Genomic DNA, 16288 nt, shown 5'->3' on the forward strand with positions numbered 1-16288 from the left:
GAATAGCCTATTACGAAGCGGCAAGCTGTGAGGGTATTCTGGGGGAACCATGGATTACGTGGCTAGATCCAAGTGAACAGAGAAAGCAGGTCAGAGAAAGGGTAGCTGGGGAGGATGAAAAGGTAGGGAAGATTTCACTGGCTTTATTGGCCACATGAATATGTTATTCTGAGCTAGCTGGGAGGACACTGTAGAGCTTAGAAGAAGAGTGGCATAGTTTGGCTTGTATTCTAAAAGCATTATGGCAGGTAGAAAGTAGCCTGGGCCCAGATCAGATCATTGATATACCCCAAATCTAAGTAAGGCCACATTTCTAAAATATAGTATTTGAAAGTGTAAAATTAGGGTGTGACAATGAGATTTTTCTGGTGTGGAAGAGTGGAGCTGACATTTTAACAATCAGAGGAACACCATGAATCAGTTTCGTTTTGTTTTGTTTTGGTTTTTTTGGGGGGTGGGGTGGGGGAGGCAGGACACAGCACATATCCAAGTGAAGCTACATATTATAGAATTAGGCCTGTGACTCCAGCATTTAGGAAAGAGACTGGGGTTGGAGATGAAGATGTGCTTTATGCCATTGTATAGATGGTTTCTAAGGCCCAACATTGAAGAGATCACCTGGAAAAGGGATATCCAGCACAGGCTACTAGCACATGCCAACACACAGGGAAATCCAAGGCACAGGGACTGTTTCAAGAAGCAGTTCTTCACTGTGTCAAAGATTGAAGATTAGCAGCATGCAACCAAAGCTGGTTGCTGCACTGGGCAGCGAGGCAGTTAGTTAAGTCACCATTCTGGGGATGAAAGACCGAGTTTAAATGTTTCTAAAGAACAAGGAAAGAAAGAAAGAAATGTAGTTAGTAACCACAGTTCCTCTGGGGTAGTTTTTCTTTGAAGGGAAGCAGACCAAATAGATGGAAATGAAATGGGGTACTCAGGTCTAGGGGAGGGTTCTAGCACAGGACATGGGTGAAATCCTCCATAGAATGGGAGACATTAGTGATACAAAAGGGAAAGGTTATGGGTGAAGCAATGGTCTTTGCTTGGAAAGGTTGTAAAAGACACAGGAGCCAATGGGAGCAATTTCCCACTATGGCTTTAGGAACTTTTATTGTCATCAATAATAAGTGTCCCCAGAAAGATTTAAACAAAAAGCGAAGCCAGAGTATTTGTAGGTGTGTCTAAATGAGTACTAAAATCATCAAGCATTCAGAAGGGTAGTGCTGTAAAGGCAGGGGCCAAGGGCTGAGTACATGAGCAACATGAAAGAGGGACTGAAGGGGACCAGCAACTTTCTTGGTGGATGAAAGAGAAGTGGCTATTAGGAAGAGGAAGGACGGCTTGTGACCTGGAAATAGCAATGAGGAATTATCATGTGTCTGTTCCTGTTAGCAGTTCATAACTCTGTATGATATGCATGGCACATCTCAGGTTATGGATCTAGGCACTCTTCTGCTTAGAGCTTTCCAAAGTCTTCCCAACTGCAGATGAACATATGTAGAAAGTGCTTGAAGAACTGTGGTGTAAATGAAGGAAAAAGCATACTTAAAAATAAAAGTTTCAGACTGGAAGATCTGCCGGTACAGCTATATCCAGTTTTGCCAGATTTCTGACCATTCAAAAAGTTTTTGAAAACTAGAGGTTTAAAAAATGTAAGCAATCATAGGCACAGCAAAAGAATACTTTCCCCTTCTGGTATTGTAGATTTGCCACCTCTCTACAGCTACATTAGTAGCATACAACAGCTAAAATGTCAAAACGGAAAGTCCCTTTAAAACATGCAGTTTAGGGCTCTCTCCATCCCCTCACTGCTGCTATCAGACATGTGAACTTCTGACTTAGGGAAATGCCTTAGGTCCCTGAAACAAACTACAGTATGTACTGCTATGCTTTAACCTGGGAAACAGGATATGCAAAGGGGCAACGGAGATGGGGATAGTTGCTAAGTCTGATGGTAGCCCATTGCTTGGAATGAATACATGCCTTCCCGTCAGCATTCATGAGCCCTTCGTTCCACAAAACAATTTGCTATCGATAAGAAACAAATCATCAAAACCAAACTCATGCAAAGTGAGTGAGTGGGTGCAAAGTTAATTACACACAGCCAGAAGTGGAGAAACACTCAGGGTATTTTTATTTTCAACTGTATTTTCTAGATTTCATCCGGGTGCTCAGTGGGATTTTGATGTGACTTAAAACAGTACAAGCCTTATTCAGGGAGCTTTTGCTGAAACACATTTGGGGGAGATCTTTGTTGGTCCTTATGGTGGGCCTTCATGGACTGGCATATGCCAGTGGAATAAAGTTCACAGCACAGGTCATGATCTTAGACTGTTTAATGCTGTGCAAATTGTTGAAGCTCACAACTGTCCATGGAGAAATTTCCAGAACCATGACACAGTATGGAAATAAAGACAACACTAGAAAATAGTAACCCAAGGTGTATGGGTTGTCAGCTGGGAAACTACAAACTGTGAAGCACTTCTATTCATTGTTTGGCTCTGGAAAAGAGATCATTCTATATTTGACTGTGTGACTCATGGGAGGACAGTTCATTTTAGGGTCCCTATCACTGCTGTAGTGTACAAGACCAAATCCAATGGCATGTATGTGAAACTCCACCATGTAAAAACTAAATAGACTTTAGAGGTTAAATTTTGTAATATAATTATGTAGTCTCAGGGAAAGCAAGTTCTTGACTTGTGACGTGGTTCACACATGTTCTTTGAGACATTTCGTTTTAAATTTTCAGGAATGACCTAAAGGGTAATCAATCACTTCCAACCGTTGAGAATGTCAGAACCTAGCACCAGAAAGACTCTGGAGTATGTGGCGCCTGGTAGATATTCTCATGCTTTCCCGGAACACATTAAAGATCAAGTTTCACCAACTCCTAGAACTTCTTTTGTAACGATAGATAATGCAGCACACTGTATACTGTAGAGCAGTCAGCACAGAGGCAGTGGCATCTGTTCATGCAGACTTTCCAAGACAACACACACAGAACACTGGCATGGTTTAGGAATACAGTGACAGGAACTTGGACACGCAGCGGCAAGGAAAGCAGTTTTTAAAGAGAACTTGATGGACTGTGAAGTCAGACTTTGGCCCTTCTTTGTCAATGGATGAAGCCCCCAAAGGCTCAGGCCTGAGTATCACATACCTCTTTTTTACTGTACTGCACAAGAGGGATCAGAGACACAATCATCAATGCATCACGAGAGCAGACAGAAAAGTGTTAGAAATCTGTAGTGACAACCAGGAATTACGATGACTTTGAAAAATGTATGCTCGATGCAAGGTCTGTTCAGTGTGTATCCCGGAAAACAATGTAGTGTGGTAGTGTTAGAGACATGGAACCCAGTCCAAGGGGTCTCAGGAGAATTTGCCCTGACCTCAATATTAAATAAACACAACAATAATAACGACAAAGTCTAGGTCTTGAAGTTTGTTTAAAATTCCCCAAGAAAAGCACTGAGCTTCATTTAACTAAGGCTTTCAGGTTCCATGTGGTGCCTAATATAAGTTGTTGTTTGTATGGCGTGGGATGGCTATGTATGATCTGAATGGAAATCAGTGTGGGGAAGATTCACAGTCCATTCATCTCTACCATTCACTGGATACAAGCATCCAAGCTACAACATATTAGCCAGCACTCGTGAATGAAGGTCTCTTTCTAGGTTCCAGACCAATTCTGTGGCATGGGCATGCTCAGTGGGCTTGCTGGATAGTTAGCAATTTTGTGCATTGATAATGGACAGGTCTACTAAAGCTTAATTGGGGTTTGAGGGTGGGAGCTATTCTGCCTTGTAGAAAAACAAAAACCTGGCTAATTTTTAGGAAAAAAAAGTTTAAAGGGAAAGATCAGAACAGAAGACACTTTAAATTATAGTAGATAAACAGATCACACCCACCAGAAACAAGCAAAAGAAAATCAACCCCAAATTTGGGATCTACATGAAGAATCACTAGGGCACCATTCAGATATGTTTTACATGACCAAGGCCTCATGATGTCAAGATTGAGACCTGTCATAAATGCCAGAATATTTATTTCTGAGTATAATTGCTTCTAGGAATTCTATAAATGTATTTTAAGGAGCAGAGATTACTGGGGCCCTTTTCAATTTGGTTTGCTGTATGCTCAGTGCAAAATATTTGTACAAAAATATAAAAGGCATGGCTCAATGTTTAACGTCTGTGTTTTATTTTGTTGGCACCAGAAAAAGCTCATGTAATGTTATGTCACTGTACATACTGTAAACAAGACGGCATTAATATGTTTTCTTATGATTTTCTTGTTCCAATTAATCTAGATTTTAAAAAATACATTCACAAACTACCTTATGTTTAAACACAATGATTCCCTTTTATTTCTTAACTGTACCCAAAGTCCCACAATAAAAAATCATTTAAAGCTGTGTGTTTCAGATGTATCGCTTAGAAATAATGAAACGAAACAAAACATTAAAACAAAGATCAGTTTGCAACATAATTTAAGGAAGCCTCAGGTTCAAAACATCACAGCAGCAATATAAAGAGCTGGTGGCAATCGTATTTGGAGACAAGACCCAAATCTACATTATTTTTGTCCACATCAGCATCCAATTATGGTAGTTGCTAAATTCAACCCAGATCTATTGCTGAATTTGTCCCATGGAATTCATGAGGACAATGTTGTTTGGCAGCATAACCCCAGCAGTAAAAATGAGAACGGAAGGATTTCATTGCCTTTGAGAGCTAGAGGGACCATGACGGGTGCATCCTGGTGATCACTTGAAGACCACCCTGACTATATTTCTGTGTGTTACCTGCTTCAGATAACTGCAAACAATAATCACCTGTGGAGATTACAGATTCCCCTAGTCCAGAACTCAGAATCTTCCCCTTTCTCATCCCCTTTGGCCAACTACCAAATTAAAAAGGTGCCGTTTTCCTAATATAAGTTTCGTTCTCATTAATAGTACATCAGCTGCTCATTTGTTTAGGCAAAATCAGGAGACTCACAGTTTTTGTCTTTCTTTTTTGATCCATTTACAGTAATTGTATCCTTTAAAAACAACCTGCATTAGGTTTTTGTCATTGGAGATTTTTTTCCCCCTCCAATTTCTAAAGAACAATTTGGTCAACTACTGTTTTGAAAATATTCAATACAGCTGAGATTGCCAGGTGAGCTCTCTATATGTCTCCTGGAGAAAACACTGCTGTGATGAACAGAGAAACAAAAACAAACAAAACGAGGTAGGTTAAAACAGGAAGCACAGCACAGATACCATTTCGCAACACCTGGATACCATAGGCGGCCATGCTTATAGCTTTGGGGAAAATCCCAGTCAGTCACATAAAGGTTCAAATCATTCGAGTAAGGGTTTCTATAAGGACACAAGTCAACCTGAACTAAATACATACACATCTCTGCACAGATGTTGTTAACAGTATGTTGGAAAGTTTGGAGGAACATAACATGATTAGAAGTCTTAGAATTTTGTCAAAGCCTTGCCTTTAGGTTCCCTAAAATCTGAGCTTTTGGTGCCTGCTGTGTGCGGCAGCCTTGCAAGTCTAGTCCCTTGACCCAATAAGAACACAGGCAGCTCAGGAACATTTATTAGTAATTGTCTCCATCACAGTTTTTCTGTTGAGAAAGTGGCACCCTTGGGAGGGTTTCCAGAGCATGGCTCTTATGTACCCCCCAGCTCTGGGAAAGATCTCAACCAGTCACAGTCCTAACAAAGCCCAACTTGAAGGGACCTCTTATCAAGGAGGCTTTGTGCCTTGAAGAAAGAACATGTGTGTATTTACATAGACATATTAGCTCATTTCTCAGAAGCTCCTTCTGGGTGACCCACCTGTCATCCCGTCTTTTGCCCTGATCTGTTGCATAATAATTGAGGGACAGTCACATCCCAGAGTCCCTCCCCAGTCACAAGCCCACTCAACTCAATGGCATCGCTGTCCCATTCAACACCCTCCATTCTAGAAAGGGCCATATCAAAATATGGCCTGACAGACTCACAAGAGTGGTAGTTGATTTTATTAGATTAAGGCTAATAGTTTAGCCATTTAAAATCTATTTCCCCAGAGAGGAGAAAACCAGCTATTTTGCTTCTCTTTCAAAAATTCATTAGCCAGTAGCAATTTAAAAAAAAGATAAAATAAAACAAAACAAAACAAGACAAAACAAAAATAGCCTCTTGGGTTAGTGAAGGCAAGAAAATTCTTAAATTACCCCACTATGTGGTTATGGCCTTCAGTGCAGGGAGATAGGGTCCATTTATTGCGATGTTTCTCACTACTGGGAGTTGGAACTTTTACAACATACCATATACTTAAAGCTAGCAGGCAGACAGAATTTTAAAAAGACTATGTTCCCAGTATGCATTTCCCCCCATTCTTACAAAGTAAGGTGGTAAAGGGGGGAAAAAGTTAAAAAGTTCCAAACCAAAAAGAACTGAAAAGCCAGCATAAACACAGCTTAATCATAAGAGCACACAATATTTGTCTCTATTCCTAACTCCGAAGGGCACAAGGTCCATCTCTGTCCACAGACAATGCAGCATCCTCGGAATCGCTTGCCCAGCCATTCCCGCCACCTCTTTCTCTCCTTCTCAACCAGGCTGCAACACCAAAAAGGACTATATTGGGAGAGATGGAGGGAGAGGAAACGGAGAGAGCGGTATGTTCAACCAGGCCTTCTGACTCTGCCTCTAGACTGGCATACGTCCACATGAGTTATGTTCTTTTACATTAGAAATAACGCCATGAAGATAAGTGCCAAGTGCTCTTCTGTTACCAGTTCATCATGGAATTTCTGTTGAGGGTCATGAAAAACACTTGGCTACTTCCTCCAGATCGCACGGATGCAAAAAATACCTGTTTGAAATTAAAAACAAGTTAGTTCAACTTCATGGGTTTCTGTTTTCCCCCTTCTTTTCTTCAACTGCCAGTCATTTTCTCTCACATGTCCTATCCTCACTGTGCACCAGCTCAGTGTCAATGGCCAGTGTTTACAGTGTTCTATGGGTTAACACTTAGGCTCTCTGCTGATGCTAGCAGATCCCAGGCCAAGGGAGATAATGGTATTAATAAGCAGAAGCACAGTCCATTAGGTCTGAGCCAGTTCAATCATTTTATCAAAGGCCTGGGTGAAGTGAGCAGAATTTAGATGACTGCTTGCTTGAGCTGATTGTCAGTGAACCACTGCCCCAGGAAAATACTACATGGGGCTGTGCAATAGCCCTTCAGTAAGCCAGTGTCTGTGGTCTGAGGAATGAGTGTGTCACTAGTGAAAGCCTGTGCTACTTTGTGTCCATGGCTTCTTAAGAAGCTTGTGGACTTGCTTGATATTTAGCTAAAGCTACAGGGGAAACTACAGCTACTCGGGGGTCAGGGAATAGAAATAGGGAGTAGAGTGGAGATCTGCTAAAAAGGTTGCTAGTTGTGAGCTCAGGGACTAAACTAGAGGCACCAGCCTGAGAGGATGGGTTGGACCAGGCCTGCTGGGGTGGGTCACTGAGAACTACAGTATGGTTGTTCACACCCAGAACATTTCATTTCTTAGGATCTAGGGACTGCAGAAGTGTTGGAGTCTCAATTGTTAAGTCTGGTTTCTGGCATACTCTGATAAGACCCCTGGTCTTATCCTCGTCTCCCAGAGCTACTGCCCACTAGACCATACCAGGTCAGAAACAGTTAGCCAGGGTCAAAGAATCCAGATCCATATTACCAGGGTGGGATAAAGAGCAGTCTGGCCCCTGGGGAACTGGGGTGAACATAGAAATGTAAACAGTTCAACCCATCACGTTATTCTCTATGTGGACATGGTTGGTTGGGTGAACTTAGTCTCAAAGGGTGGGCTCACAAATGTAGATTAGCTATTAAAGACTCCGGATTACTCTCCAGGGAGGGCAAGGCAGAGCATGACCACTTAAGTATACTCCTGTGAGGCAACAGATCATGCTGGACAGACATGGTCACTTTCGTTGGAATGTAGCCCCGCCCCCACCCCTGTGACATGTCAGGAGACACATGGCTGAAATGAGACAGGACATGGCAGGAGTAGAAGTAGAGTTTGTGACTATGTTTCTTAGGAATGAGTGACATTGTTTAGAAGTTCATATTTCTACATGTCATATTTTCTACACTTAAAGGTGAATATAATATGAAAGCTAGGTCCCAACACTGTCTCTGTGAAAGGCCTAAAAGTGAAGGCATAAGGCTAACCCACTATGAGGTGACCAATGATGGGCTAGCTGCTCTAAGTGCATAGGAGAGTCTACAATGGTTGTCAAGTCACTGGAAGGCCCTCTGGCCACAAAAGTCACCAATAGTTTACAAGAAAGTTAGAGATGTTTTATGCTGGTTTGGATGCATGAGTCATAGATTCTGAATGTTCACATGAATCAAACCAAGTAATGCCATTTCAAGATTGTCATTGATCACTGAACACAGATGTGACTTGAGTCAGTATAAAGGAAAATGAAGGATTCACAGGTACCTGGTGGTCTCTTAAAATGCAAACACTAAAGCAAAGTTGAAACGGATTTACCTTATCATTTCTTTCACATAGAAACTTTAACCTTTGAGCTCGTTTATGCATAAACACTCCATCCAAATGTCCTGTTTCCACTGACCGGATCTCAATAGCTTTCTCGCCCCAGCCCATTATCTGATTGGAATGAATGTAGGCTGTCAAAAGGAATTTCCAAAACTGCATTAAAAACATTAGATGGGCAACAACTCACAGCATTTGTTTACATCTTAACCACAAAAAGGACAAAGGACTTGAGATTAAAGAGAGTCTTACAAGTGTCAGTCACAGACTTTTTTTTTTTTTTTTTTTTTTTTTGGTGAACTCAAATGGTTGTTTCACATTTCTTGCCCTTCGTTTCATTTGGGGCGTGTAACTGCTGAAGGAGATAAGGAATGGTTAACCTACCCACAGATGTGGGCATTTCTCCCCATTGGAGCACCACATCCTTAGTGATTCGGCCGTAGGTGTTCACATACACCCCCTCATCCTCATAGCAGACAAGCATCTCCATTCCGTCTGTTTTAGGCAAGATGACGATAGCATGAGGAGTGATGTTGCCCTGAATCTAGAAGACAAAGAGAGGCCAGGGATTACTCTGCTTCAAAACAAGACAGCCAGCTTGTCATGGTAGTACACGCCTGACAACCAGCTTGTCATAGTAGCACACGCCTGACAACCAGCTTGTCATGGTAGCACAGGCCTGACAACCAGCTTGTCATGGTAGCACACGCCTGACAACCAGCTTGTCATGGTAGCACACGCCTGACAACCAGCTTGTCATGGTAGTACACGCCTGACAACCAGCTTGTCATGGTAGTACACGCCTGACAACCAGCTTGTCATGGTAGTACACGCCTGACAACCAGCTTGTCATGGTAGCACACGCCTTTAACCTCAACACTCAAGGAGGCAGAGGCAGGCAGATCTCTGTGAGTTGGAGGCCAGCCTGGTCTACAAATGGAGTCTAAGACAGCCAGGGTTCTATTATAGAGAGAATTCCTGTCTCAGAAAAATCACACAAAACAAAACAAGACACTAAGACAACCTCTTGACTTTTAACTTTAAAAATTACAAATGAAATTTTGTGTTACTTTCACTGTAGAGACTGAAATCTATTTTAATTTAATCAATGCTCTTGTCAAAGGCACCAGGTAAACACAAACACAGTTACTTTATCACGAATCCGATGGTTCTTAAGGACAGTGACATTGGGTGCATGCAGAACCTAGAGCACCACTCTTTGGACAATGTGCATACATCGTTTCTAGGCCTTAGAGAAGTGCTTTATAGAAAGCTTGGTTGCAGATGAGGGAACTACATCTCAGGGTTATATAACTTGAGGATTGGTGATAGAAGCAGGCTCTGAGCACATGTTTCTAAGATTGGAATTCCTGGGTTCCCACTAGAAAGACTGCTTCCATATATGGTCTACAAGAAGGCCATTCATACATCACCCAGAAAATTCACCTGGGAGCTCCAATTCCAAAATGATTCCATTAGAGAAAAGAAATAGACCTTACTACTACTGGTGACACTGCTAACATAGCATGGATTGACTGGTTCTATGAAAAGGGAGGTACTACTTCTCCTCCTGGTTGAAACTGTCACATTATTCTACTATGTGATTGCCACATAGGGCCTTAGGGGTTTAAAGACAATCAGTGGTCACCCAGCATCTCCGCTATGATGTAGACATGCAAGTAAAAAGCTATCAAATGCAGTGTGGATGACAACCGGATGTGTGTAAATGCATCCAAACAGCATGCATAAGGACTGGGCTTCTTTAATGTCTCAAAATGCCCATCAGTCATGGATTGGCTTCAGAATATCCTGAGAGTTTGCTAACCTTGGGATTATATTCATGAATCATAGCTTACTAGTTGACATATGGAGATCCACCTGGCATTTCTTTCAAAGGTAATGTTTCACGCAATGTGTCAGTATAGCAAATTGAGTATCATATTGTTAATAAGAAGTTGAATATGTTGGGCCTTGAGCCAATTAAATGATCATAGCACAGGCAGTTGGAACTCCATCTTACAGAAAGTTGAGGGTTGGAGAAGCCACTCAGCATGTCTACTAATAGAAGAAAAGAGATTTTTCTCCAAGAATTTAGTGTCTGGCCATTGTATTTCTCTAGCATAGAATAAATCAAACTTCTTTCAAAAACTAAAACAGGAACTCAGTTATGGTATAACATATGTATATGAAGTCCAAAAAGATAAGATAATACCTGCAAAATAATTTAATTTTTGTGCTACTTAGTTTGAGGACGCATTAACACTTGAGGAACATTCTGTCTATTCAGAGATACCCGAAGTTTAGCAACTTTCATAGATTAGCACAATTTCAAATAAAAATAGGCACAACCCAATCTCTGTACATGCAGGCTGTCATGCAGAGGCCAAGAGACAGTAGATTCCTCAAACTTACATGGGATGGTATATAGATATCGTAGGAGTTTCCAGAATCAACATCAATTACATGGAAACCAGTGTGTGAGCCAAATATGACCTTTAACCTTTGACCTTCTTCTACTGTGAGGTCAACGAGCAGAGGCTTATGCTGAAGATCTGCAAAAGACTTTAAAAATTACCTCATTAGTATCCATACCATTTGATGATGTTGTCTTATTCCTAAGAGTTTCACTTGGCCACTGTCTGAAGGAAAAGTGGCTTTCTTCAGTTGAAAAGCTAGGCAAAAGTCACTTTCAGGTCTCTTCAGGTCTGACTCCAGAAGGAAAGCTGTATTGCTCATGCTCTATTCCCCAATTTCCTTCTCTTATCTTTCACAGTAAAAACAGCTTACAGCTGTCAGGTTTGACAGTGTTAAAATCGTGTGTTAAAAGCTTGGGGTCTGGATGCTGCTGCTCTTCCCTGTGCATTTCTGATCTTTGGTCTCTAGAGAGTGTGCAGTGATTTCCACCCCCCAACCCCCCACCATGTGGTAACCATGGTCAGCTAGGGTTGCCACCTTCCCAAACAGATTGGGCACAGTGCTGTGTTAAATCAATTGGAGATTAATGGGAGTGCACTGGCTCTGGTTTTCCTTCCTTAATTGTCATTTTTTCTAAACTTCACACACATTTTGAGGGATAGGTTTGGGCAATAAGAAATGGAGATGTGGAAGTCACAGCATACTACTCATAGCTTGTAAGTAATAGTCCTCATCTCCAAGGATTTAACTGGAAAGGAAAAGAAGACAAGCCGGGTGTGGTGGCGCACGCCTTTAATCCCAGCACTCGGGAGGCAGAGGCAGGCGGATTTCTGAGTTCGAGGCCAGCCTGGTCTACAAAGTGAGTGCCAGGACAGCCAGGGCTACACAGAGAAACCCTGTCTCGAAAAACCAAAAAAAAAAAAAAAAAAAAAAAGAAAAGAAGACAGCTCTGGCCAAGTTTACCACAGTTCCTCTTGATTGAATTCAGAGCTGAAGCTCCTTAGCTATGAAGTGTTCCTGCTTGTCTATATTTGTCATGATCCTGTACTTTTATCAGCTCCTGGGCTCTAGGAGAAGACTCAAGAAACCACAACGGCCCTTAAACACTGCCCTCTCCCCATCTCTTATAGACATTGTCACAGCACAGGAAGTCAATGCCTTTTGTCCTTGTCTTAGGGGATGGTTCCACCTGTGGTCTATGACATTCTTTCCTACCCAAGCCCTTGCCTCTGTGCTTTCTCTTCCAGGTAGGGTCTGATCTGTTGAGGGGAGCATTTTGTTGTTGCTGTTGTCTCATGGGCTTTGGCTAGGACCTGGAGAGCAGATGTCAGGATGGGAAGGGGATCTTGATTGAAAAGCTTTTCTGGAGAAAGATTTTGGCAGCAAAGTGTTGTCCCCCCCCCCATTAGCTTTGGGAGTCAGCTTTTTGTTGCCATTATAAACATAATGTAATAAAAAAATGTCTTTCAGTAAAGTGTGCCTGTGGAGGAGAGCCCATTTCTGTTGATGAGTCTGTCATCCAAAGCATGCCCCCAATGGGTCATCGGAACTAAAAGAACAAGATGGGAGTGGAGTGATTCATTCTCTAAGGGGGTTGCCAGAATCCCATGGCAGATTTGGCTTTCACATAGCACAGGCATCATGGATGAATAAAGATCCAAAAGTCAGTTATAGTTATATAGGTAGGGAAAGCAAGTGAAAAATAGAAAGAAAATGGGAAATAAAATTCACAGTGGATATGGCTAGGCTATGTGACTCTGATTACATTGGTGTGATTCAAAGTAATGTTTGTTTTCTGGCAGTTGGGGCTCCTTCTTTATAATATGGGGTCAATGGGACAAAGCACATCACCATCCCACTCTGCCTGAACCTATGAATAGCCAACCTATCTGTGATGTGTATAGACCAAGGCAATGCAAACAAACACAAAAGCAATCAGGATCGAAATCCAGAGGAATGATGTCTTTTCCATGACTGACTGCCTTCAGCATTTAATTCAGAGATGGCTTCATGCAATAGGGATAAACAAAAATCCACTGAGCCTTAGAGAGTTTATTCGAAAATGTTTGTGATGATTAGCAGATCTGGACCCTAGTGGCACTATAGATCTGCCTTTTTCAGACAAAATATCAGACAATACTTGACTTAAAGTAGCCTTACAACAGAGACTATTGTGTAATGTTGTGTTTGGTACCTTTCCTGCTACCCATTTCAAACTAAATTCCTCTTGAAGTCAACAGTTCATAGACCTCTCAGTGGAAGAGGACAATCAGATTTAAATGTGATGAGCTGGGTAGCATTTTTAATACTTACGTCTTTTGAGATAATACATTTAAGCATTGTTTATTTTAAATAATATTCTCTATATAATAAAACTGATATTGGCTTATGTGGAAAACAGAACTCTGGCAAAAAACTGAAAAATAAACACGCAACATCCACACTTACCTTAAATGCCATGAACTTATGGTAAGGTTTAGGGGCCCACGCATATATCTCTACTGCATTCTTTAAGGCAATCACCAGGAACTTGATTCTTTCATATTTAACTAAAATGGAAAAGAACAGTAAGATTTAGAAATCATGTCAATTTAGCCAAGATGTTTTTTAATTAATGATATTAATGAATGTAGGTACCTGTCTATAGGTATTCATAGTTGAGGACATAGTTCTTGGAATAGATTACTATTGTTTTTTATTTTGGTTTTGTTTTTGCACACAAATTTAACTGACTTTAGTGTACCTGGTTAATATAATACTAGAATTTTTAAAAGTTTATATTAAAGGACTTTTGTCTTTAAAGGATATTCACTCTGATAAGGACCTACATCATCTTTGTTTTAAATTTTTTATTGGATATTTTATTTATTTACATTTCAAATGTTATCCCCTTTCCCAGTTTCCCCTCTGGAAACTTCCTACCCCTTCCCCCTCCCCGTGCTTCTATGATGGTGTTCCCCCACCCATCCATCCACTCCCGCCTCCCCACTCTGGCATTCCCCTACTCTGGGGCATTGAGCCTTCACAGGACCAAGGGGATCTTCTCCCTTTGATGTCAACAAGGCCATCCTCTGCTATATATTTAGCTGGAGCCATGGGTTCCTCCATGTATACTCTTTCATGGTTTAGGCCCTGGGATCTCTGGGGGCTCTGGTTGGTTCCTCCTATGGGGTTACAAACCCCTTCAGCTCCTTTACTCCTTTCTCTAACTCCTCCATTGGGAACCCTGTGCTCAGTCCAATGATTGGCTGAGAGCATGTCTCTGTATTTGTCAGGCTCTAGCAGAGCCTCTCAGGAGACAGCTATATCAGGCTACTGTCAGCAAGCAGTTCTTGGCATCCACAATAGTGTCTGGGTTTGGTTTCTGTATATGGGATGGATCCCCACATGGGGCAGTCTCTGGACAACCTTTCCTTCAGTCTCTGCTCCACACTTTGTCTCTGTATTTCCTCCCATGAGGTTTTTGTTCCCCCTTCTAAGGACCGAAACATTCATACTTTGGTCTTCCTTTTTCTTGAACTTCATGTGGTCTGTGAATTGTATCTTGGTTATTTCAAGCTTTTGGGCTAATATCCACTTATCAGTGAGTGAATACCATGTATGTTCTTTTGTAACTGGGTTACCTCACTCAGGATGATATACTTTCTAGGTCCATCCTTTTGCTTAAGAATTTCATGAAGTCATTGTTTTTAATAGCTGAGTAGTATTCCATTGTGTAAATGTACCACATTTTCTGTATCCATTCCTCTGTTGAAGGACATCTGGGTTCTTTCCAACTTCTGGCTATTATAAATAAGTCTGCTATGAACATAGTGGAGTATATATCCTTGTTCCAAATACACTGACAGTAATAGAAGAGAAAGTGGGGGAAGAGCCTTGAACACATAGGGACAGGGGAATATTTTCTGAACAAAACACCAATGGTTTATCCTCTAAGATCAACAATAGACAAATGCAACATAAAATTGCAAAGCTTCTGTAAGGCAAAGGACACGGTCAATAAGACAAAAAAGGCCACCAACAGATAGGGAAAAGATCTTTACCAATCCTACATCCGATAGAGGGCTAATATCCAATAAATACAAAAACTCATGAAGTTGGACTCCAGAAAAATCAAATAACCTATTAAAAATGGGTTACAGGGCTGAACAAAGAATTCTCAACTAAAGAATACCGAATGGCTGAGAAGCACCTAAAAAATGTTCAACATCCTTAATCATCAGGGAAATACAAATCAAAATAACCCTGAGATTCCACCTCACACCAGTCAGAATTGCTAAGATCAAAAATTCAGGTGACAGCAGATGCTGGCTAGGATGTGGAGAAAGAGGAACACTCCTTCATGCTGGTGGGATTGCAAGCTGGTACAACCACTCTGGAAATCAGACTGGCGGTTCCTCAGAATATTGGACATAGTACTACAGGAAGATCCAGAAATACCACTCCTGTGCATATACCCAGAAGATGTTCCAACTGGTAAGAAGGACACATGCTCCACTATGTTCATAGCAGCCTTATTTATAATAGCCAGAAGCTGGAAAGAACCCAGATGCCCCTCAACAGAGGAATGGATACAGAAAATGTGGTACATTTACACAATGGAATGTTACTCAGCTATTAAAAACAATGAATTTATGAAAATTTTGGACAAATGGATGTATCTGGAGGATATCATCCTTAGTGAGGAAACCCAATCACAAAAGAACACAGATGATATGCACTCACCGATAAGTGGATATTAGCCCAGAAGCCCAGAATACCCAAGATAGAATTTGCAAAACACACGAAGCTCAAGAAGAAGGAAGAGAAAAGTGTGGATACTTTGTTCCTTCTTAGAAGGGGGAACAAAATACACATGGAAGGAGTTACAGAGACAAAGTGTGGAGCAGAGACTGAAGTAATGACCATCCAGAGACTGCCTCATTTGGGGATCCATCCTATAAACAACCACCAAACCCAGACACTATTGCAGATGCCAACAAGAGCCTGCTGTCAGGAGCCTGATAAAGCTTTCTCCTGGGAGGCTCTGCCAGTGCTTGACAAATACAGAAGTGGATGCTCACAGCCACCCAGTGGACTGAGCACAGAGTCCCCAATAAAGGAGAAAGTACCGAAGGAGGTGAAGGGGTTTGCAGCCCAACAGGAGAAACAACAATATGAACTAACCAGTACCCCCAGAGCTCCTTGGGACTAAACCACTAACCAAAGAAAACACATGGTGGGACTCATGGCTCTAGGTGCATATGTAGCAGAGGAAGGCCTAGTCTGTCCTCAATGGGAGGAGAGGCCCTTGGCCCTGTGAAGGTTCTATGCCCCAGTATAG

The 16288-nt window shown here is 41.6% G+C and overlaps 1 protein-coding gene across 5 annotated transcripts in view; it reads right to left on the reverse strand.

Annotated features, from left to right (window-relative positions):
• Window positions 1–1995: 1995 nt before the first annotated feature.
• Tnik (TRAF2 and NCK interacting kinase) overlaps window positions 1996–16288 on the reverse strand; it is a 403188-nt gene continuing 388895 nt past the window's right edge. For 4 of the 5 annotated variants that reach the window (XM_021158657.2, XM_029475111.2, XM_029475112.2 and 1 more), the window contains 5 exons: window positions 13414–13514; window positions 10963–11112; window positions 8935–9094; window positions 8545–8684; window positions 1996–6869 (listed from right to left, as the gene is read on the reverse strand). In XM_021158657.2, coding sequence (XP_021014316.1) covers window positions 6786–6869; window positions 8545–8684; window positions 8935–9094; window positions 10963–11112; window positions 13414–13514 — 635 coding nt within the window. In that variant the 3' untranslated portion in view covers window positions 1996–6785. Of the gene's footprint in view, window positions 6870–6889; window positions 8685–8934; window positions 9095–10962; window positions 11113–13413; window positions 13515–16288 lie in introns of those variants that run through there. The other variant, XM_021158656.3, reaches the window with a different exon arrangement.

This window comes from Mus caroli, unplaced genomic scaffold (genome assembly GCF_978045245.1).
Source record: "Mus caroli unplaced genomic scaffold, Mus_caroli_1 scaffold_3, whole genome shotgun sequence".
Classification (NCBI taxonomy): domain Eukaryota; kingdom Metazoa; phylum Chordata; class Mammalia; order Rodentia; family Muridae; genus Mus; species Mus caroli.